The 24,784-nt window shown below is 38.8% G+C and overlaps 1 protein-coding gene across 1 annotated transcript in view; it reads left to right on the top strand.

Moving 5' to 3' along the window:
- BRDT (bromodomain testis associated) overlaps positions 1-22,096 on the top strand; it is a 50,757-nt gene extending 28,661 nt beyond the window's left edge. Inside the window, exons 15-18 of the mRNA XM_007977977.3 lie at positions 6,618-6,718; positions 13,410-13,615; positions 14,112-14,292; positions 22,028-22,096. Coding sequence (XP_007976168.3) covers positions 6,618-6,718; positions 13,410-13,615; positions 14,112-14,292; positions 22,028-22,096 — 557 coding nt within the window. The remainder of the gene's footprint in view (positions 1-6,617; positions 6,719-13,409; positions 13,616-14,111; positions 14,293-22,027) is intronic.
- Positions 22,097-24,784: the final 2,688 nt, after the last annotated feature.

The following is a 24,784-nucleotide window of genomic DNA, read 5'->3' as shown; positions in this document are numbered from 1 at the left end:
TCTCAGCCTCCAGAGGAGCTGTGATTACAGGCATGTACCACCACACCCAGCTAATTTTTTTTCTTTTTAGTAGAGACAAGGTTTCACTGCGTTGGTTAGGCTGGTCTCTATCTCTTGACCTCAGATGATCCGCTTGCCTCAGCCTCCCTATTCTGTGTTTGAATATTCCATTTTGTCTTTACCTAAAGTTGTATCTCTTCATTGTGGGGAAGGGAATGGAGATCAATGGAGAAAATATCTAAGGCCACACCGGAGGGCATTCCAGGAAGAAGAATAAACAAATAACCCAAGTATGAAATATTTATGTCTACTCTTTTTTGGAAATACATTTTCAAGATTCTTGGAGAATAATGGAATGATAGCTATAGGTCATGAGTTACCTAGAATATACCAGTGCTATTAATTTGTATACAACAAATTGTATACAAATTTGTATACTTTTATTTGTGTACAACAAGGAGCTTCATATAGGAAGCATAATCAGATTTTATTCCATTTTATTTTATTTATTTTTTGACACGGAGTCTCGCCCTGTTGCGCAGGCTGGAGTGTAGTAGCACAACGTCTGCTCCCTGCAACCCCTGCCTCCTGGGTTCAAGCGATTCTCATGCCTCAGCCACCCAAGTATTTGGGATTACAGGCATACACCACCATATACAGCTAATTTTTGTATTTTTTGTAGAGATAGGGTTTCGCCACCTTGGCCAGGCTGGTCTTGAACTCCTGGCCTCAAGTGATCCACCTACCTTGGCCTCCCAAGGTTCTGGGATTACAGGCATGAGCCACCACACCTGGCCCTAGGTTTTATAATAGGGAAAAAATTGCTGCTTACCATATAGAGGGTGGATTAAGATGATACTCTGATGTAGTTAGGATCAAGTAAGGACACTGAATGCTATAGTCTAGGAAATGAATTATTAGGACCAAAAGTAACACAGCAACTATAGAAAGGATGTGGATGTATAAGGCATTTTTGTGGCAGAATTGATAGACTTTGTTAAAATGAATGAGCCACTGGGAGATTATCTAATAGTTGGATTGAAAACAGGAGACAACTCATTTTGCACATGTTTGAGATGTTACAGAATATCTAAGTGGAAATATAAAGCTAGAAATAGGTTTCTAGAACTACCAGTGTGTAACAGGAGTTACAAATTAGGAATTAGCAGTATGTAGAAGCTACTTGAAGCCATAAGAATAAACGAAAACACCCAGGAAAATCTGCAGAGCAGGAAGAGAAAAGCTCAAGGACAAAATTCTAAGAAACAAAACGTCCTCAGTAAAAGTAGAAAAAAATAGTTAAAAGAAGAGGTAATCAAAGGTAGAGAAAAAGGGAAAATAGTGTAATAGAAGCCCATGAAGATAGATTTTTTTTGGAAGGGAATCAAGAGTATCACATACTGCAGAGCATTTAAGTAGGATGAGGAATGGAGAGAGAGCATTACATTGGGAATGTGAGAATTTTTACTTTTGCAGAGGCTTTTTTAGTACCCATTGTGATGGGGTGGAAACCAGATTGTTGTAAATTCAGAAGTAATGGAATTTGAGTGTAGTGAATGTAAACCATTCTTTGAAGAACTTTGTTGGTAAAGAGGATAGGAAGATATTTGTGGCTTTAACAGGAAAATAGATTTTTTTGGAGGAGTGGGCGAGATTGTTTTGAGTTTTTTAATTGGAGAGATTTGAACATTTGAAGGCTCATTATAAAGAGCTAAAGTAGGCAAAAGTTACTGCTTTAGCCAGAGTATGTTTTAGAAGAATGCCAGGGTAGCCTTGCCCTTGAAAAGGAATAGATTATGAAAAACAAAGGTAAGAATGTAGTCAAGGTGTTCTCTTGTTCCTAATTTAAGAAAACACCCTATCTATGAAAAGTCAGACTTTTAATACCTACACCTTCAGTAAGGATCAGTTTGTTATATTACTTGAAATTCTGTTTATATGATTCTTATTAGTAATCTAATGTATAAAGGAAAGTTTGGATGGTGCCAAAGTAGCTGTTCTTTTGCAGTTAGCAAAATTCTCAGAAACAACGTGGTTTACATTTGCCAACTGTAGGTGGCACTATGCCCAAGGGAAATTGCAAATGTATGTGAGCCATAAGATTTATAAAGACATTTTCTTTTTCTGGAGTTAAATCTCAATAGAAATAAATTTTTTGTTAAACCTTACAATTGAATGATAAAAGTAACATGTATGTTGAAGTTTTCTTATTGGAAAAATAGTTTGACAAAATGTTAGAGTACGTAAAATATTAAAAAGTGAATTTTTAAGTGTTACTGGTTTTCATCACACCTGCCCACATACGATCTCCACATGAAATGGACAATGTTGAATTTTTTTTCCTTATAAGTTGAAGCTTTTAGTCATAAAAGATTACTACCCTTATCCTTATAGTTTACCCTTTCCCTGTCTCATAAAAACTTCACTAAATTGCAGCCATAAAAAAAGATGAATTCATGTCCTTTGCAGGGACATGAATAAAGCTGGAAACCATTATTCTCAGCAAACTAACACAAGAACAGAAAACCAAACACCGCATGTTCTCACTCCTAAGTGGGAGTTGAACACTGAGAGCACATGGACACAGGGAGGGGAACATCACACACTGGGGCCTGTGGGGGGCTAGGGGAGGAATAGCATTAGGAGAAATACCTAATGTAGATGATGGGTTGATGGGTACAGCAAACCACCATGGCACGTGTATACCTATGTAATAAACCTGCATGTTCTGTACATGTATCCCAGAACTTAAAGTATAATAAAAAAAAATTTTTTAAAACTTCACTAAATTATATTGAATCTTTAAAATATTTAGGTTGTTATATAAACATGAATTCATAATTGCAAATGAAAAAGTAAATCCAGGAGTTTGCTATCTCATAGGAGACATGAACAACTGGTGTATAAAGTAAAAATAATGTGCCCTGAGAGAAGCTAAAGTGAACTTTAAGGAAGTAAAGAAGGCAGAATCACCTGATCTGTTTGGCAGATACGTATTTTACAGAATGAGTATCATTTGAGCTGGATATTGCAGAAAAAAATAAGGCTTACCTATGTATATTTAGTATGGAAAGGCATTTGGATGGAGGAAGCAACATGAATGTGAAGGTATTTAGGCAACTCATAATTCCATGTGATTAAAGATTTGGTTGGATTAAACAGGAATGTGGAAAATTAGAAAGGTAGACCAGGTTTAGATCATTTAACCCTTTAAGTCCAGATACTTTGTACTTAATTATAATAGTATAGTCAGTGGGGTGGCAGTGAAGGCTTTTTGAGTGAAGTTGTGCCTCTGGGTGATTTATTTGCCAATATTATTTAGGTGAGTTGAAGGAAAGAATATAGAGACTAGAGAAGGGAGGAGACCAGCTGGGCTGTTGCAGTAGTAGGGAAAAAATGACATAAAGTGATAGAAGGAAAGAGAAGGGGAAAGTTAAATTAGAAGAGTAGAATGGGCAGGTCTGCAAAATATGAAAACGTGCTGGGTTAATAATCCAGGGATATAAGCTTTGGTGGCTCACAGGATACTGGCTGGATACTGTCCAGGTTGACAGACCTGGGACACAGATGAAGAATAGGCTTCTGAGGAAAGATTAGTTTTGTAGTGTTTTGAGGTGTCACGGCGTCATTTATGTAAAAATATTTTTCAGGGAGTTGGACCCTTGACGTACTTCCTAGGCTTTTATGACACCTCTCTTTTTTTTTTTTTGAGACGGAGTCTCGCTCTGTCGCCCGGTCTGGAGTGCAGTGGCCGGATCTCAGCTCACTGCAAGCTCCGCCTCCCGGGTTTACGCCATTCTCCTGCCTCAGCCTCCCGAGTAGCTGGGACTACAGGCGACCACCACCACGCCCGGCTAGTTTTTTGTGTTTTTAGTAGAGACGGGGTTTCACCGTGTTAGCCAGGATGGTCTCGATCTCCTGACCTCGTGATCCGCCCGTCTCGGCCTCCCAAAGTGCTGGGATTACAGGCTTGAGCCACCGCGCCCGGCCGACACCTCTCTTAACCATCCCATCTCTCTGTTCCTTACAGATCTCTCTTTATCTGCCTCCCTTTAGATGTTGATAATTGTCTAAGTTGCATCCTTAAGCCTCTTATATGTTGTTTTCATCTACTCCAGAATTACCCAACCATGTTTCAAAGCACAGTCTTACTGAATGAATGTCCCCTCAGCTCTTATAGCAATGAGCTGGGAGCAGCCTTCCCATTTGTGCAGGTGGCCATACATTGATCATTTTCTATATATCATGACGTGGAAAAGGTTGGAAGCAGTGCTGTATACTTGAGTGATCTTTGGCATCCATGACTTCTAGTCTCATTTTTACAGTTCAAATGTATCCAGGCCCCAGGCGTGTTTATACAACTCTACTAAATGTCTTTGCTTAAACATCACATAGGCATTCCACACACAGCCATGTAAAAACTGAATTCCCCCTTTTAGTCCCCAGATTTTATTTATTTTTTTGAGACAGTCTTCCTGTGTTGCTCAGGCTGGAGTACAGTGGCGCAAACATGGCTCATTGCAGCCTCGACTTCCTGGGCTGAAGCCATCCTCCTACCTCAGCCTCTCAAAGTAGCTGGGACCTCAAATATGTGCCACCATGCCCAGCTAAGTTTTTGTTTGTTTGTTTTGTTTTGTTTGGTAGAGATGGGGTCTCACCATGGCTGGTCTCAAACTTCTGGGCTTAAGGAATCCTCCCGCCTTGGCCTCCCAAAGTGCTGGATTGCAGGCCTGAGCCATTGCACCCAGCCTGGTCCCCAGAATTTAATCCTTCCTCTTTAATTGTTAATAATGGCACTATCACCACTTACCAACTTAGGGTCAGCAAATTGAGGTCACTTTAGAATTTCACTTACCATACATACTTTTTCTCTTTTGTAAATCATCACTGACAGGAAGCAGAGAAGGGAAGGTAGTCCTGTACTTACAGCTTTGGCTTTTCTCACTTTTTTTTTCCTTGTTGAAGTGAGGAAACGTGGCTACACTGGGGCTGTGTAGAGACATACAAATTAAAAATTTGAGCTTTTGTTCATGCATTCTTTGACAGTGTTTTGTCTTGCCCTCCTATGCTCACTGCTATTCCTTGATGTTCCTTGCTCTCTTCTTCTAACCTCAACCTCAGAGTATGATTTAGCCAGAGAATCCATCAAGGGATTGATGGGTGGTAGAAGCTTAAATGTAAGTCCCTATAATATGTAAGTGGCCAGGATTTTGTTAGTTTGGGTCAGTTAACAAAGACAGCAGCTCAGTTTTGATTTGTCCCTCTTGTTCTTCAGCCTCTAATTAGAACCTGTGGATGATGACTAGAGAGAATTGAATCAAGTGGTCAATTAAGTTTCATGTATCAGGATGTTCCATGTTGCGGATGACAGAAAACTCAGCCCAAACTGATTTAATAAGGAATTTTGTTGGCATATATAGGCAATAGTCCAAAGATAGGTCAATCTTTTAGACATGGCTTGATCAGGGCTCACACTCTGTAGTTAATCTTCACCAATAATAATAAATGAAATATTTGCATGAAAACTTAAGAATTAATGAGATTGCATGAGTTCTCCTCGCCTCAAAGTCAGACTTATTGCATTTCTCATCCCTGTTCCCTTGGTAGCTATTTTGAGTGTCTGGTATCTTAGTTCCCCTCTGTGTTTTTTTGTCTCCAATTGGCCACCCAGGCAGAATCTTTCCCTTGGAAGCCCTGCACTGGCTCAGGTCTGCTCTTCCTAAATGAGTTACTGATGGTGAGATACAATTACCATGATTGGCTTGGCCTAATCAAAATCCACCTCTAGGCTGGGCATGTAATACCTGAGGATAGTTACTACGTTTTAGTCATCCTTATGTTCCCAGTGTTTAGTACATAGTATGTGCTCAGTAAATGTTTAGTGATAACTGGGTTTTATCAGCAGTCTAAATTGCTTCAGATAAGTTATGCTATGGTTTTGAATATTTGTCCTCTCCAAAACTCACACTGAAATTTACAGGCCTGGCCAGTCACAATGGCTCATGCCTGTAATCCCAGCACTTTGGGAGGCCGAGGCGGGCGGATCCCTGAAGGTCAGGAGTTCAAGTCCAGCCTGGCCAACATGGTAAAACCCCATCTCTACTAAAAATACAAAAATTAGCCAGGCATGGTGGTAGGCACCTGTAATTGGGAGGCTGAGGCAGGAGAATCGCTTGAACCCTGGAGGTGGAGGTTGCAGTGAGCCAAGATTGCGCCATTGTACTCTAGCCTGGGGCATCACAGCAAGACCTCTCTCAAAAAAAAAAAAAAAAAAAAAAAACCATCTGGAGCTGAGGTCACTCTGTACACTGGAGAGCTGCTATAGCATGGGGTCAAATAAAATAGGTTTTGGTATGTGAGTATGATGTCAGCTATACTTCATGCTGACCAGAATAAGCAAAAATAACAAAAAGAGAACAAAGTGGTGACTTTCAAATGAGAAATATTTTACAGTATAACAGGTCCCTAACTAAGAATATTCCAAAGTTAAATGATGCATCAAAAAATTAGTCTCTTTGTTTTCATAGTGTCTGACCTGGAAGGAAAAATAAAATCAAATTCTGGTTGAGTAGGATGAAATATTTTAATTATACTATTCTAAAAATGTGTGCATCCAGGTGATTCTGAACAGCTCTCAAATGGCATAACTGTGATGCATCCATCTGGTGATAATGACACAACGATGTTAGAATCTGAATGTCAAGCTCCTGTGCACAAGGTAAAAGTAATGTTTTTTTTTTTTTTTCCTAACAAATCTTGAAAGGATTTGAAATTGGGTTTGGAAGTGGTACAAGAGGTATTTAAAAGCCCTGACTTAAATGAAATGTTGGATCTCTAAGCCTAATTTTTGCCTATGTAATTTTTAAGAAAAGTACTCACGAGCAACATCCTTCCCCTATCCACCTACCTACCTATCATTGGTCCTCGTTTGTATTTTTGTTTGTTTGTTTGTTTTTTGAGACGGAGTCTCACTCTGTCACCTAGGCTGGAGTACAGTGGCACAATCTCGGCTCACTGCAACCTCTGCCTCCCAGGTTCAAGCGATTCTCATGCCTCAGCCTCCCGAATAGCTGGGATTGCAGGTGTGTACCACCATGCCCGGCTAATTTTTGTATTTTTATTGGAGATGGTGTTTTGCCATGTTGGCCAGGTTGGTCTCGAACTCCTGATCTTAGGTGATCCACTCACCTTGACCTCTCAAAGTGTTGGGATTACAGGCATGGGCCGTCACACTTGGCCCTCTTGTTTGTGTTTAACTGAAAGTTCTATAATGTTGATATTTATTTGCCAGCAATCCCAATTTTAAAGCATGTCATAAAACCATCTATTAGAATCTATTCTAGGGATATCTAAGAAATCCAAGGGATTTCCCAATGGAATATTATGCCTACTTAATCTTCAAATTATATACTGATATCATTCTTTCAACAAATATTCTAGATGATTGGGATACATTAAGATACATAAAGTACTGTTCAAGGTGTTTTCAGAAACTATGAAAGGAATATATTTGTATATTCTCTCTCTCTCCCCCTCCCTCCCTCTGTTCCATTACCCCCTACTTCTTACCTTTTTCTTACAAGTACTTTAGAGGACAAATCTTAGCCTTAGTGTTTAAGATTGTTGTCTGGGGGCCGGGCGCCGGTGGCTCACGCCTGTAATCCCTGAACTTTGGGAGGCCGAGGCGGGCGGAGCACGAGGTCAGGAGATCGAGACCATCCTGGCTAACACGGTGAAACCCCGTCTCTACTAAAATACAAAAAATTAGCCGGGCACGGTGGCGGGCGCCTGTAGTCCCAGCTACTCGGGAGGCTGAGGCAGGAGAATGGCACGAACCCGGGAGCGGAGCTTGCAGTGAGCCGAGATGGTGCCACTGCACTCCAGCCTGGGCGACAGAGTGAAGACTCTGCCTCAAAAAAAAAAAAAAAAAAAAAAAAAAAAAAAAAAAAAAAAAGATTGTTGTCTGGGGACACTTAGGAAACCATTTCACCATGAGGATCAAACTGCTTTGGCCCTTGTGCTTTCTTAGCATCTTTGATTCTTTTACATAATTCTCTGCTCATAATTATTATCATTAAAGACTGGCAATGTTTAGTGTGGATGTTTCGTTATTGATAAATATGGATAAGAACCATTCAAAAGTGACTTTTCTGACAACCAACATTAACTAATTTTGTATTTTATTGTATTTTGTTTTACTTAACAACAGAAGTGTCCTCCATCCCCCAACCTTTTTTTTTTTTTTTTTTTTGAGACAGAGTCTCTCCCTGTCGCCCAGGCTGGAGTGCAGTGACCCGATCTCTGCTCACTGCAACCTCTGCCTCCTGGGTTCAAGTGATTCTCCTGCCGCAGCCTCCCAAGTAGCTGGGATTACAGGTGCACGCCTCCACGCCCGGCTAATTTTTGCATTTTTAGTAGAGACGGGGTTTCACCATGTTGGTCAGGCTGGTCTCGAACTTCTGACCTCGTGATCCACTGGCCTCGGCCTCCCGAAGTGCTGGGATTACAGGCGTGAGCTACCTTGCCGGGCCCCTCCATCCCCTTTAAGATGCGAAGAATCACGTTGCAGAGTTGTTGTTTTGTTTTTAAGTTTTTTGTAGAGATGAGGTCTCCCTTATGTTGCTCAGGCTGGTTTCAAACTCCTGGGCTCAAGCAGTCCTCCCACCTTGGCCTCCCAAAGCACTAGGATCATAGGCATGAGCCCCTGTGCCCAGCCTAAGCAACATAGGGGAGACCTCTATTTTTCTTAAAATAGATTTTCTTAAACATTTGGTTCATTATGTACTATACTTTTTGTTTCTAATTTAACAAAACTTTATAATTTTGACTGGCCCAAAATAAAGTTTCAAAACAATAAAATGCCCAACAGGACAAAGAGGTTACAGCAAAAATAAGCACCAAAGCATCAAGTCTATGTTACACCATTCAAGTTTGTGCTACAGGTGTAAGTCACTAAAATGTTGGAGTAAAAGTTTAAGAAGAAATGGGATTGTGTAGTTGGCTCTCTTCAAAACAGAGGATCAAGCAAACTGTTTACATTCTTGACATTTCCCACCCTTGTTCCCTCATTTTAAGCAGTGTTAACACTTACTGAAAAGAGAGGTTGGGCCCAGGTGCAGTTGCACATACCGGTAGTCCCAGCTACTCAGGAGGCTGAGGCAGGAGGATTGCTTGAACCGAGGAGTTTGAGGCTGCAGTGAGCTATGATTTTGCCACTGCACTCCAGCCTGAGTGAAAAAGCAAGACCCACCTCTTTAACATTAAAAAACAAAAAACAAAACAAAAAAAAGGCTATGGAATTTTGGTGCTAAAAGAAATCTTCAAGAAAGTCTTTATGAATAAATTGCACCCCAGATGGCCCAAGCATCTTGCCCACATAAGAGCTGGAATAAAACCTAGTCATTTCAGTAGACTTTTAAAAAATTATTATTTTTTTTAAGTTCTGGGGTACATGTGCAGGATGTACAGGTTTGTTACGTAGGGAAACGTGTGCCATGGTGGTTTGCTGCACTCAGTAGACTTTCAACTTCTCATCTACTAAGCAGAGCCCTTAGCTTTGTCATCCTTCTTTTACCTCTTTCTCAGGAAAAGGTATCCCTTCTCACCACGTCTAACCCATCTGTCTCTGTTCTTAATTCCCTTTCATTCAACATGTTTATTATGGAGCTCTCCTGCTCCTATAGCCTCTATCCATTAGTCCTTTTTGTCTTATTTTCTCACTATCTGTTCAGATCTTAGAGTTTCTCAACCATAGCACTATTAACATTTTAGGCTGGGTAAATTTTTCTTGGTGGTGGGCCTGTGCATTGTAGGCTGATTAACAGGAACCCTAACTGCTACCTGCTAGATGCTAGTAGTGCCCTTTCCTCCACCCGCATTTGAAACCAAAATTGTCTATTAACATAGCCAAATATCCCACTTCGGGGAGATAAGGGGCAAAATCACCCCCAGTTGAGAGTCAGTCTTTATTTTACTTAGCATCTAGGTGCTCCCATATGCCTATAATTTGCATCCCTGCCCCAGAGGGGCCAGTGACCTCTAAATAACTGCATCCCTCCCAAAGTCTTCATAAGGTGTGAAACCAGGGCCTACTACTATTCTTTTCTGATTGAACGTCCACTGTGGAGATTTCAGTTACAGTCTTTATGTAGATGACTCATATATACTTCATCTACACGATCTCATAAGTTTTTTCATTTTTGACAACTTCTCAGTTCTCTACAACTAAAGAGGTGCTAAATTCTTTGGGTTTTACCTTTAAAGAGATCTTCTTTTTTTGTTTTTATTTTTTAATTTATTTTTTTCTTTTTGAGATAGAGTCTTGCTCTGTCACCCAGGCTGGAGTGCAGTGATGTGATCTTGGCTCACTGCAACCTGCACCTCCTAGGTTCAAGCGATTCTCCTGCCTCAGCCTCCTGAGTAGCTGGGGATACAGGCTTGCACCACTGTGCCTAGCTAATTTTTGTATTTTTAGTAGAGATGGAGTTTCACTGTGTTGGCCAGGCTGGTCTCGAACTCCTGACCTCAAGTGATCTGTCTGCCTCGGCCTCCCAAAGTGCTGGGATTACAAGCGTGAGCCACCGCACCAGGCCTAAAGGTATCTTCTTTTCCCTTAGCATCACAGAAACCAGGCCTTATTGCCTAAATCTGAGCTCTTTTAACATTCCTAAGTGGTTCTGGTCTGACTTAGTTGAGGCTTTCCTTGTTATAATCCATTCACTGTTTTGTTTTGTTTTGTTTTTTGAGACAGGGTCTCGTTCTATCACCCAGGCTGTGTAGTGGCATAATCACGGCTCACTGCAGCCCCGACCTCCCAGGCTCAAGTGATCCTCCCACCTCAGCCTCCTGAGTAGCTGGGACTACAGGTGCACACCACCATACCTGGGTTTTTTTTTTGTTTTTGTTTTTGTTTTAATTTATTGAGATGGAGTCTCCCTCTGTTGCCCAGACTCTGAGTAGCTGGGACTACAGGCGCCCACCACCGTACCCGGCTAATTTTTTGTATTTTTACTAGAGACGGGGTTTCACCGTGTTAGCCAGGATGGTCTTGATCTCCTGACCTCGTGATCCACCTGTCTTGGCCTCCCAAAGTGCTGGGATTACAGGCATGAGCTACCGTGCCCAGCCTACACCCTGCTAATTTTTAATATTTTGTAGAGGCAGGGTTTCGCCATATTACCTATGTGATTTACCTGAACTCCTGAACTCAAGTGATTTACCTGCCCTGGCCTCTTAAAGTGTTGGGATTATGGGCATCAACCACTGTGCCCAGCCTATTCTACTTTTAATATTTTTATATTAGTCCTCTTGATGTACTGTTGTGATTAAATTACTTATCTGTGTGAAAGCTTTAGTGGTTTCCAACTTCTGCCACCAGAATGAAAAGTAAGCACCTCTGTGTTGTGACCCCAAGCTAACTTCTCAGTCTTAACCAATGTGTCTTGTAATTAATTGAAACTGAACTACTGATTTCTCTCCAGATAAACCTAGCAAGACCTTTGACTATGTGCTTTCTTCCATGAGGAATGCTTTCCATCCTCATCTCTGCTTGTCAAAAGTCTTCTCATTCTTCGTAATACCTGAAAAGCTCCATACATGAACTTTCCTGACTTGGGGTCTTTCAAAATTTCATTGCAGTAAAATAATTATTTCAGAACACAGAGCCAGAGACCAGGGTTTCAGCCTTCCTTTATTCTCTATTAAATATATAGTCAGCCCTTGGTACTTGTGGGTTCTGTATCTGTGGATTCAATCAAGGATTGAAAATATTTGGGGAAAAAATTGGATCCATACTGAACATGTACAGTCTTTTTTTCTTGTCATTATTCCCCCAGACAATAGAGTATAACAACTGTTTACATTTGTGTTAGGTATTATAAGTAGCCCAGAGAGGATTTAAAGTATATGAGAAGATATGCACAGGTTATGTGCAAATACTGTACCATTTTATATCAGGGACTTGAGCACCTATGGATTTTGGTATCTGTGGAAGGTCCTGGAACCAATTCCCCATGGATACCAAGGGATGACTGTACTACCAGACATTACCTGTTCTGTTTCAAATCTCTGTTGGAAGGTGAGATGCTTTAGTTGAGTGAGTCGTAGAACTAGTAATTAACCCATTCCATAGGTAAAGACAAAAACAGGTTTTATTGACAACTTATAGGAAAGCACAACTGGCTGATCATTGGTGATTGGTAAAGGTCCTTGTGTTGGGGTCAGGGAGGGATGTTTTTACTCCATTACCTCAGCACAGAAATGAAAGACCTATAAATGTATCTAGTCATACATTTTCTTTTGCCTTATATGGGACCCTAGACAAGTTTTCTCCCCATATTTCATGGACATATATCAAAAGTGCAATCAAGCATAATTATTAAGGAGATAATTATTTTTAGAAACTCAGAGGATGTTTTAGTATTGCACAGCCCTCTTCCCTTATAGATGGACAGGTTAACTGTTAGAAAGGGCCATCTAGACTTGTGCTTATCTAATATGGTAGCCTCTGGTCATATGTGGCTAATTGAGCCCTTGACATGTAGCTAAAGGAACTAAGTTTTAAAATTTGTCTTTTAATTAAAATTTAAAATGGACACAATTCAGTTTCGGAAAACTTAGATGTGTTTGGAACAGTTTGACTATACATAACTAGTTTTTCAACTATGAATTTTATGAAATCTACAGATCAATTGTTTTTAGTAGGAATTTAGCATTTGAATTGAAATGTCTTGCAAATGTAATAATTGGGATGACTTAGTAAGAAAAAATATCTTATGTCTTTTATATTGATTATATGTAGAAATAATGCTTTGGGTATATTTGGTTAAATAAATATATTAAATTTACTTACATTTTTAAAATGTGGCTATTAGAAAACATTAAATTACATATATTTCTGATGGGCAGCACTAATCTCAACCATGGTGTATCTTGTTTAAGAAGAGCAGTCACATCACTTACGTTTTTTCTTCTTAACCACCAAAAGAAAAAATATATATGTGTCAGAGGGCTCTCAACAAACTACATGGCATTTTTAGGGTATGATCTTACTTTGCCTCTTATTAATCCTTTGAGCATTTGCCTTGTTTTTCCTATCAGATGATAAATATCTTGATTACACTGAGGGATTTATTTATTTTTATGCTTTCTGCAAATTATACAGTTAATATATATGTCTTAAAATAATTGGCAAGTGTGCTACTTTAATTTGGTCTCAGATTAATAATTGAGTTTAGATGATCTATTATGTTTTTGTATTTTTTTTTCTGACTTTAGCAACCTTTAACTTTAGTAAAAGTACATGAAGGCCTTTAGAATCTTCATTAAATTTATTGCTGTATCAAAAAATATTTTCTTCTAAAATTTGGTTAACATCTGTAGACGTAGACTGAACCAAATATTTGTTTTAGGATATAAAGATTAAGAATGCAGATTCATGGAAAAGTTTGGGCAAATCCGTGAAACCATCAGGTGTCATGAAATCCTCAGATGAGCTCTTCAACCAATTTAGAAAAGCAGCCATAGAAAAGGAAGTAAAAGCTCGGACACAGGAACTCATACGGAAGCATTTGGAACAAAATACAAAGGAACCAAAAGTATCGCAAGAAAACCAGAGGTCTGTAATTTACTGGATTAAAGGAGGCTTTGGGAGATATAGAATGTATTTTAAATATATTAAATTTCTTATTTGTTAAGTGGCTATGATTCAACTATTTAGTAGAACACAAAGCAAATTGTAATTGCAGAAAGTACATTTTTATTGATACTTTTTCTAAGTGGTGGTATCTCTTTTGAAGACAAATAAGGGATTAAGCTAAAGATACTAATTACTAAATTACATAGTCGTTACTTTACAGAAATGTCTTAAAGTTTTTCTGGTCTATGTGTAAAAAGATAGTGGTTCATCTTGGTCAGTTTTCTAAAACCATTTATTTGTTAATATAGATTAACCTATGTATAATTTGATGCATCAAAAATAAAGCTTAAAATAATGTTATAACATGAAAATGGTTGTCTAATATATGGCTTTATATTTGTCATTTAATAACATATTTTTGTAATACTTTTAAGGAACTTGAAACTTACTTTGAGCTATACTTTTTTTCTTTAAGGGATCCTGGGAATGGATTGACTGTAGAATGTTTTTCAAATAAAATACAAAACAAGTGCTCTGGAGAAGAGCAGAAAGAACATCAGCAGTCATTGGAAGCTCAAGATAAATCCAAACTCTGGCTTCTCAAAGACCGTAATTTAGCAAGGGAGAAAGAACAAGAGAGGAGGAGGAGAGAAGCAGTAAGTGAATTTTAGTTTACTAAATCTAATTTAACAAGGGAAAGATTGAACAGAGCACTGTCTTTTGTATGTTCAAGGATGCATTTGGGGTAACTTTTCAGTGACAGTAGACTAACCTCTTTAGTGAGGATCAGGTTCTAAAATTAAAGCTTAAAATAAAAAATTTCATAGCCAAAGGAGGCAATGCCATAATAGAGTATTGATCCTGGAAGTACTAGACTACCTGAGTTAAAATGATGGTTTTGGAGGCAGGAGGATCTTTTGAGGCCAGGAGTTAGAGGCTGTAGGGAGCTATGATCACACCACTACACTCCAGTGTAGGTGACAGAGCAACATCGTGCTCTTAAAAAAAAAAAAAAAAAAAAAAAAAAAAAAAAGATGGTCTGCCTATTTACCAGACTCTTAGACCTTGGCAATTATCTAACCCCTAAAGTGGGAATGATAATACCTATTGTGAAGGTGAAATGAATGAGCATGTATTAAGCACATAGGAAAATGCCTAGCACTAGGTGAAGGGATTTATCACTTACTATTATTACCGTTTAAAATCTGTAAACCACCTATGAATTGTGGCCAGAAGAAACGCCATCTGTTCCAGGTCAGCATTTCTTCAGTTGACTGCTAGATTAAGAAGCTGACTTTCACTTAGGAGTCCTAATATGCAGAAAATAATACTTTAAAAGCTAGAGTTGATTCCTTCTTTTATTCATGTATTGTTTCAGAAATGTTTCGTTTCCAGATATTTGGAAATTTTCTGATTCTAGTGATTTCTGTTAGTGATTTCTAATTTAATTCCATTGTGGTCGTACACACATCTGATTGAACTGTTTGAAATTTACTGAGAGTTATTTTATGGCCTGGCTTATGCTCTACTTTGGTAAATATTCTGTGTGCACATGAAGAATGTGTATTTTATTGCTGTTGGATAGGGTGTTAATCGGGCCAAGTTGGTTTGTCTTCTTTTTCATTATGAAATGATCTTTACTTCTGGTAATAATTACTCTAAAAATTACACTGAAATTTAAAATAGGCACTTCACCTTTTTATGACTAGTGTTGGCATAGTAAAATTCCTTCTATCATTTTACTTTTAACCTATTTTGTGTTTTTTAAAATTATTTAAAGTGAGTTTCTTGTAGGCAACATGTAATGGGAGCTTGCTTTTGTTTGTTTGTTTGTTTTTATTGAGACGAAGTTTCACTTTTGTTGCCCAAGCTGGAGTACAATGGTACGATCTCAGCTCACTGCAACTTCCACCTCCCGGGTTCAAGCGATTCTTTTGCCTCAGCGTCCCCAGTAGCTGGGATTACAGGCACACACCACCATGCCTGGCTAATTTTTTGTATTTTTAGTAGAAACGGGGTTTCACCATGTTAGGCAGGCTGGTCTCGAACTCCTGACCTCAGGCGATCCGCCTGCCTCGGCCTCCCAAAGTGCTAGGATTACAGATGTGAGCCACCACGCCCGGCTGTTTATTTTTATTTTTATTTTTATTTTATTTTATTTTATTTTATTTTATTTTATTTTATTTTATTTTATTTTATTTTATTTTATTTTATTTTTGAGACAGAATTTCGCTCTTGTCGCCCAGGCTGGAGTGCAGTGGCGCAATCTTGGCTCACTGCAACCTCTGCCTCCTGGGTTCAAGCGATTCTCATGCCTCAGCCTCCCGAGTAGCTGGGATTACAGGCTAGTGCCACCATACCCAGCTAATTTTTTATATTTTTAGTAGAGACAGGGTTTCGCCATGTTGCCAAGTCTGGTCTCAAACTTCTGAGCTCAGGCAATCCGCCCCCCTTGGCCTCCCAAAGTGTTAGGATTATAGGCATTAGCCAAAGATCCCTGCCTTTTAATCACATGTTTAGACTAGTTACATTCGGTATAATCATTGACATCGTTAAGTTTGAGTTCATCATCTTGATATTTGTTTTCTGTTCCTGTCCTTCTTGTCTTTTTTTTTTTTTCTACCCGTTTTTGTATTAAGCTTTTTTTGTTGTTAACTTTTGTTTTAGGTTCTGGGGTACATGTGAAGGTTTGTTACATAGGTAAACAGGGGTTCATTGTACAGATTATTTCTTCACCCAGGTATTAAGCCCAGTACCCAATAGTTATCTTTTTTGCTGCTCCTCTCCGTTCTCCCAACCTCCACCCTCAAGTAGACCCCAGTGTCTGCTGTTTCCTTCTTTGTGTTCCTAAGTTTATATCATTCAGCTCCCACTTATAGGTGAGAACATGCAGTATTTGATATTCTGTTCCTGCATTAGTTTGCTGAGGGTAATATCCTCCAGCTCCATCCATGTTCCTGCAAAAGACATGATCTCGTTCTTTATGTCTACAGAGCATTTTTTTAGTCCACTTTATCTCCTTCATTGACATAATCAGTAACTCTTTGTTTTCCTGTTTTAGTGGTTGCTTACAGTTTACAACATACACCTTTAACTTAATCGCAGTCTGCTTTCAATTTATGTTATACCACCTCATGTTTAGTGTGAGAGCTTTACGATAGTTACTTCCATTCCTCCCCTGTCAGCCTTATGCTATTGTTTAAACACTGATAATATCTCTTAAATTGTTTTAAATAATAAGGAAAGAATCTTATATTTATGCAGTTACCACTTCGTGTGCTTTTCATTTCTTTATTTTACTTATTTATTCATTTATTTTTGAGATGGAGTTTCGCTCTTGTTGCCCAGCCTGTAATGCAATGGTGCAGTCTCAGCTCACTGCAACCTCCACCTCCCCGGCTCAAGCAATTCTCCTGCCTTAGCCTCCCAGGTAGCAGGCAATTAAGAATAAAGTTGTCATAAACATTTGTTTGCAGGTTTTTCAACTTGCCACTTTTATTTTTTTTGATACAGTCTCACTCTGTTGCCCAGGCTGGAGTGCAGCAGCATGATCATGGCTCACTGTAGGCTTGACCTCCCAGGCTCAAGCGATCCTTCTACCCCAACCCCCCCAGTGGCTGGGACCACAGGCATGCACCACCACAGCCAGCTAATTTTTTTGATGGTTTTTTTGTTTGTTTGTTTGTTTGTTTGTTTGTTTTGTAGAGACAAAGTCTCACTGTGTGGCCCAGGGTGGTCTTGAACTCCTGGGCTCAAGCAGTCTGCCTGCCTCTGCCTCCCAGAGTGCTAGAATTACAGGTGTGAACCACTGCGCCTGGCCCTGCCTTCAGTTTTGAAAGATACTTTTGCTGAATTTAGAACTCTTAGAGCTTTAATGTTTTTTCTTTTAGCACTTTAAAGGTACTTGTTCACGGTCTCATTGATTCCATTGTTTCCACTGAGAAATCCAATACTATTATCTTTGGTCTTCTGTATATAGTATGTTTTTCCTCTACTTGCCTTTAACATTTGTATTAATCACTGGGTTTCAGCAATTGTTTTCTTCATGTTTCTTGTGATTTGTTGAGCTTATTTGAGATGTGTGTTTATAGTTTTCATCAAGCTTGGAAAGCTTTTGGCCATTATTTATTCAAATAATATCCCCCCTCACTCCCTTGTGAGGACTCCAGTTATTTATGTATTAGACCATTCAAAGTTGCCCCATAGCTCACTAATGCTTTATTTATTTATTTATTTATTTTTGAGACTGACTCTCACGCTGTTGCTCAGGCTGCAGTGCAGTGGTGTGATTTCGGCTCACTGCAACCTCTGCCTCCTCCCAGGTTCAAGTGATTCTCATGGCACAGCCTCTCAAGTAGCTGGGACTATAGGCACATGCTACCATGCCCAGCTAATTTTGTTTTTGTTTTTATTTTTTTAGTAGAGACAGAGTTTCACCATGTTGGCCAGGGCTAGTCTCAAACTCCTGTCCTTAAGGGATCTGCCTGCCTCTGCCTCCCAAAGTGTTAGGATTACAGGCGTGAGCCACCTGCACCTGGGCTGCTCTTTTAATTTTTAAAATTCTTTTTCCCCTTTGAATTTCATTTTGGATAAATTCACCAGTCTTTTCTTCAGTGTCTAATCTTCTGTTAATCCCCAGTGTTTTATTTTTCATCCCAGACATTGTAGATGTGAGATTTGGGTTTATTAAAAATGTGTGTGTTTTTTTGTTTTTCATCTGTATTAAACTTCTGAAAAAATGGAATACAGTTAAAATAACTGTTTTAATGTGCTTCTCTGCTAATTCCAGTATTTTGTCAGTTCTGGGTCAGTTTGAATTGATTGGTTAGTCTCTTCTTTGTGAATAGTGTTTTTCTGCTTTGCATAACTGATAATCATAAATACCAGATGTCGTGAATATTACCTTGTTGGGTGCTAGATTTTTTTTTTTTTCCCCTAGCAATGTTAGTCCCATAGAACTAGATATTTTTGTAATCCTAGGAAAAACATGTAAATTCATAAGGCATATAAGAACATTAGTTTGAGAAGAGAAGAGCCATTGGCTTTAGCTATAGTATTGGTTAAAGTACAGAGTAATTTTCTAGGGAATAACAAAAGTTTTGTCAGCCACATATTTTGTAATACTAAGGTAGAAACAAATCACATTTAATAGTGCTGTACATTTAACATATGGTGAAGTTTACTTTAGAGCAGTGTAATCTTAATGGAACTTTCTACAGTGACAGAAATATGCTTTATCCATTCAAACATACTAGGAAGTAGCCACATAGGGCTCTTGAGCACGGGAAATGTAGCTAATGCAACTAAGGAACTGAATTTTAAACTTTAATGAACTCAATTTTAAATAGAAACTTTTTGGTATTTTTTTTTGGAGGTTTTTAGGAACTCATTGTTAAATTTCATTAGCAGTTGACCTAAAGTCTTTCTGTACTGATGTAAAAATGTTTCCTGTTGGTACTCACAAGGGCCTGACTTAAGTCACCCCCAAGTGATTTCACTGCACCCTAGTTGCAGCCCAACAACACAACTAGGTAACCTGATACATTTCCTAGTATCCTAAGCACATTTCTGGAACATGACTAGACTAGGAACCCACTGAAAGTTGACTAATGATGTTACATCTAGCAGCTTGATAACTAACAACCTGACCTTGGATCTATTTGCTATCATTTTTGACAGCCCAACCTCTTGCTGCCAATTGAGAGAGCCATACTCTGTAAAGCAATAACAACTTGACACTTAGCAGAGCTCCCAAAAGTTCACCACATGCCAGTTCCTTGACTAAACTTTTTATCTTAAATTTGAATAGTTGAAGAGTGTGTTTAGGACCACATGGTAAGGAACAGCCAGCTTATAGTGTCAGCTATGGGGAGCATTAGTATTAAAAATCATGGTATTGGCTGGGTGCAGTGGCTCATGCCTATAATCTTAACACTTTGGGAGGCAGAGGCAGGCAGATCACGGGAAGTTAGGAGTTTGAGAACAGCCTGGCCAACATGGTGAAACCCCATCTCTACTAAAAATACAAAAATTGGCCAGCCATGGTGGTGCACCTGTAATCCTAGCTACTTAGGAGGCTGAGGCAGAAAAATCGTTTGAACTGGGAGGCAGAGGTTACAGTGAGCCGAGATCACGCCACTGCACTGCAGCCTGGGCAACAAGAGCAAAACTCCATCTATTAAAAAAAAAAAAAAAAAAAAAATCATGGTATCTAAGGTTAATTGGTACAGAGAATACCAGTTCTCTGTCGATAATTGTTCCACATGCACAGATTTTAGTCAAGATGTAAGAAAATCTAAAATAAGCCAATACACACAACCTTTAAATAAAAGCAGGTTTCATTACATATTCTACAAATTTTGCAGTATGTCTGGATACTTATAGCAGTATCACATGATATTTAAACTAGGACAACGTATCCAATGCCTATATTGGAGGCTTAGAATAGAACTTTAAGGAACTATCTGGGCTAGACATTTGGCATCCTAGAAACTGGGTGTTAAGAATGTAGTCTGGGGCCGGGTGCAGTGGCTCATGCCTGTAATCCCAACACTTTGGGAGGCCAAGGCAGGTGGATCACTTGAGGTCAGGAGTTTGAGACCACCCTGGCCAACATAGTGAAACCCCATCTCTACCAAAACTACAAGAATTAGTTGGGCTTGGTGGTGCGCACCTGTAGCCCCAGTTACTTGGGAGGCTAAGACACGAGAACACCTGAACCTGCGAGGCAGAGGTTGCAGTGAGTTGAGGTCATGCCACTGCACTCCAGCCTAGGTGACAAAGTGAGACTCTGTCTCAAGAAAAAAAAAAAAAAGAAGAATGTAGTCTGTGCCAGTTGCAGTAGCTTGCACCTTGTAATCCCACACTTTGGGAGGCCAAGGCAGGTGGATCACTTGAGGTCAGGAGTTCAACACCAGCCTGGCCAATGTGGCAAAATCCTGACTCTACTAAAAATGCAAAAATCACCTGGGCATGGCGGTACACGCCTGTAATCCCAGCTCCTCGGGAGGCTGAGGAAAGAGAATCACTTGAACCCAGGAGGTGGAGGTTGCAGTGAGCTGAGATCATGCCACTGCACTCCAGCCTGGGTGACAAAATGACACTCTGTTTCAAAAAAAAAAAGAGATGGCTGGGCGCGGGGGCTCACGCCTGTAATCCCAGCACTTTGGGAGGCCGAGGTGGGCGGATCACGAGGTCAGAAGATCGAGACCATCCTGGCCAACATGGTGAAACCCCATCTCTATTAAAAATACAAAAAAATTAGCCAGGTGTGGTGGCGGGCACCTGTCGTCCCAGCTACTCAGGAGGCTGAGGCAGGGGAATGGCGTGAACCCGGGAGGCGGAGCTTGCAGTGAGCAGAGATTGTGCCACTGCACTCCAGCCTGAGTGACAGAGCAAGACTCCATCTAAAAAAAAAAAAAAAAAGATAGAATGTAGTCTAGATTAAGATTTAAGAAGTATTCCTTTGTCTCTAAGGCAGATTTAAAGAAATTTATATGGTTTGTAAGAGACATACCTTTCAAACATTCTTTCAGTAGGTAAATCATAATTCCAAGTATTTTCCCACATAGTTAATGAGAATGCTAATTCCCAGTCAAGAAGCCAACCCACTGATTGCAAATTGGTGCTTTTACCTACCACTCTGGTCTGTTGCTGTTTATTGATTTATTTTTTAAAAATAATTCTGTGAACTTTAATATTTGGTGTCATCTCAGATGCTAAAGAATATCTACCTATAAGGGCATTTAGAAGAGGCTTCAGAATATAGTTGACATTTGTTTCCTTTGTCTTAATTAGCTTTTTCTCTACTTGGCTTATTTTTTAAATAGCTTTTTAGTGATTAATATGGCATTTTGCTGAATGTTATACATGTAATCTAATTCTTCATAAATGCCTATACATAGAATAGACTTACTAGGTTACACAGTAAGTGGCAGAATCAAGGAAAGCCCATAGCTTTAGCATTACATGTTATGGTTATCTCGCATAACAAAGATATTGGTTCATTCAAAAAGTAATTTTGTGTGTCTGGCATTATGTTGGGTTTATAAGTAAGACAATGTGCTCTCAGAGTTCATGTTCTTACCCACTCTGTTAACATTGAACTTTCTCTTTTACTTGTGGAGAGGGGTCAAAATTATTCTTAGTGTTCTTGTAGGTTTTGTTTTTTATTTATTACATGAACAATATATTAACAAATCAGGTAGTATTTGAACAAAAATAATTATGTACAAATTTATTGTTCAACCTGAGAAAATATAAATAAAAAAATTATTGAATAGTTTTCATTTTGTATGATCTGTTCCCAAATGTTGCATAATCATTATTGTATAGTTTTAGTAAAGGCATACATTTTTAAAGTAATCTTAAAATTTTCTGCTTTTTCTACAGATGGCGGGTACCATTGATATGACCCTTCAAAGTGACATTATGACAATGTTTGAAAACAACTTTGATTAAAACTTAGTTTTTAAATTAACCATCAACTTAAAATGAATGGTAAAAGATCAAAATGCATGTGGTAAAATGATTGCTTTCAGATAGCAAGATACCAATCTTATATTGTATTTTGACTGCTCTAAAATGATTAAACAGTTTTCACTTACATTTTTAATAGCTACATGCTTATTTTTCAAATGACATAATTCACAGGAAATTTAGTAATTTGGGGTCCCTAAAAATTGGACAAAATTCCCAGATATGCATTCATTCTATAAATATCTATGTATTATAGGCCCTGTGCTAAGCAATGAAAATCCAAGATCGTTCCTGCTTGTTTAAAAATGAAGAGTATGATTTTTGTAATTCAATAAGTGAAAAATAATGAAGAATATATGAAAGTGTATAAAAAACATAGTTCCTGTTGAGTTTTTAACTTTTAAAACAAATATTTGTCCGTCTTCAAAAATATTTAGATTCTAACAAATAATACTTGGTTTCACTGAATGTCAGATTTCATAAGATTCCCAGCAGGTTCTATATTAAAAATTTCTATTGAAATGTAGTTTTAAAGAAATATTGGCTGGAACTGCCAGTTGTGGTGGCTCATACCTATAATCCCAGCACTTTGGGAGACCAAGGTGGGCAGATTTCTTGAGCTCAGGAATTTGGACCTGGGAAACATGGTGAAACCTTCTCTCTACAAAAAATCAGTTGGGTGTGGTGGTGCATGCCTGTGATCCCAGCTACTTGGGAAGCTGACGTGGGAAGATCACTTAAGTCCAGGAAGCAGAGGTCGCGGTGAGCTGAAATTGCACCACCGCACTCCAGCCTGGGTGATAGAGTGAGACCCCTGCCTCTATTAAAAAAAAAAAAAAAAATTAGGCATGGTGGCACACACCATAGTCCCAGCTACATGGAAGGCTGAAGCAGGAGGATCACTTGAGCCCACAAGGTCAAGGCTACAGTGAACTGTGCTTGTGCCACTTCAATCCAGCTTGACCAACAGAGTAAGACCCTGTCTCAAAAAAAGAAAAAAAAAAAAAAAAAACAAATATTGCCGATAGTTTCAAAGATGTTGCATTTGAGTCAAAATAACTAAAATATTTATTTGTAATATTTAATAGTGAAAACTATGTAAGTTTCTATATAAACTTGAGACATTTCTTAATATGCATATGTGATAGCAATGAATGTTTAAAATATTTTAACTACAATAACTTATTTAAATATTCTGTAAAATATTTCTCTTTTGTTATTTTCAAGTTGCAATTATGTGTAAACCATGTGTATCAGCTTAATGTATTTTAAAATTTTGAACTCTTGAAGTGTAACATGATTCAGGCAGTGTTCTGCTACCATCTAAAGTAAAAATTTGAAGTGTATGTTTATTATAGAGAGAGAAAAAGTTGTCTTGACTTCACTTATTTTTACAATTAATATGATAGATTTTCAAACTATCTTTAAATTTTAATCAGGCATTTTAAAAACATGATTAAGTAGTAACTAAATGGTGATGTGACCTTCATGACACAGCCAGAATTAAAGTGACAGTTAGGGTGGCTCACGCCTGTAATCCCAGCACTTTGGGAGGCTGAGACAGACAGATTGCTTGAGCTCAGGAATTCAAGACCAGCCTGGGCAACATGTTGAGACTCTGTCTCTACAAAAATAATACAAAAATTAGCTGGGCATGGTGGCACGCACCTGTAGTCCCAGCTACTGGCAGTTGGTGGGCGGAGGGGGGTGGGTCAGGAGGGCAGAGGGGGCAGGGGTGGATCTCTTGAACCCAAGGAGGTCAAGACTGCAGTGAGCCAAAATCATGCCACTGCACTCCAGCCTGGGCGATGAGAGTGAGACCGTGTCTAAATAAATAAAGTGATAGTGTATTCTTATCCAACTATACCTATTTTAATTAAGAAATCAGTTTATGCTAAATAGTACAGATTGTCCTATGATTATATATATATAATTTTATTTACATAATATAAAATATTATAGTGAGCTATGTTTGGTTATTCTGTTTAACCGACTTGGCACTTAACCTCTTCTTAGGCTATAAGGGGCCTGGCACATTGCAGATACTCAACAAACTTTTAGTGGGTTAAAGTCAGTTTAGCAAATAAAAGTATTGGTTTATAACCAATCTTTCCTATATTACACATTATTTTTAGTAAAAGATTGTTTGGCTTCTCTTAACTGTCTTCAGCTAAAGCCTGATTTTGTGAAGACTCCTTTTCTGGCCCCATCTCACACCTGCTCCAACTCCTAGAACCTTTTTATTGTGTTTTCTAGAATCCGTGATAAGTCATCAATGATGTTCTCTACATAGTCAATCCTTTTGCTTTTTTCTTTCTTGTTTTTGTTCTGAGTTGTTCTGAATGTGTAGTCCCTGGACCACACAGCAATGCTTGGGAACTTTTTAGAAATGCAAATTCTAAAGACTTAAGACTTTTTAAATCAGAAACTCTGGGTGTGGGGTCCAGCAATCTATAGTTGAACTAATCCTCTAGGTCATTCTCATACACCCTGAAGTTTGAGATCCCCCTGCTCTCACAGGAATCTGGCTGTCTCCTGCAGCTCCCCCACATTTGGTGCTTGTTTTCTTGTGGCTTTTGTCTTTGTAGTGCTGCTTGTAGACCATTCTGTTTCTTACCTCCCTCCTCCCTAAAAACTTCCGTCTTAAAATTTTTCATGATCATTAGACTA

Source organism: Chlorocebus sabaeus, chromosome 20 (assembly GCF_047675955.1).
Source record: "Chlorocebus sabaeus isolate Y175 chromosome 20, mChlSab1.0.hap1, whole genome shotgun sequence".
Lineage (NCBI taxonomy): Eukaryota > Metazoa > Chordata > Mammalia > Primates > Cercopithecidae > Chlorocebus > Chlorocebus sabaeus.
This window is presented reverse-complemented; position numbering and strand designations above follow the sequence as displayed.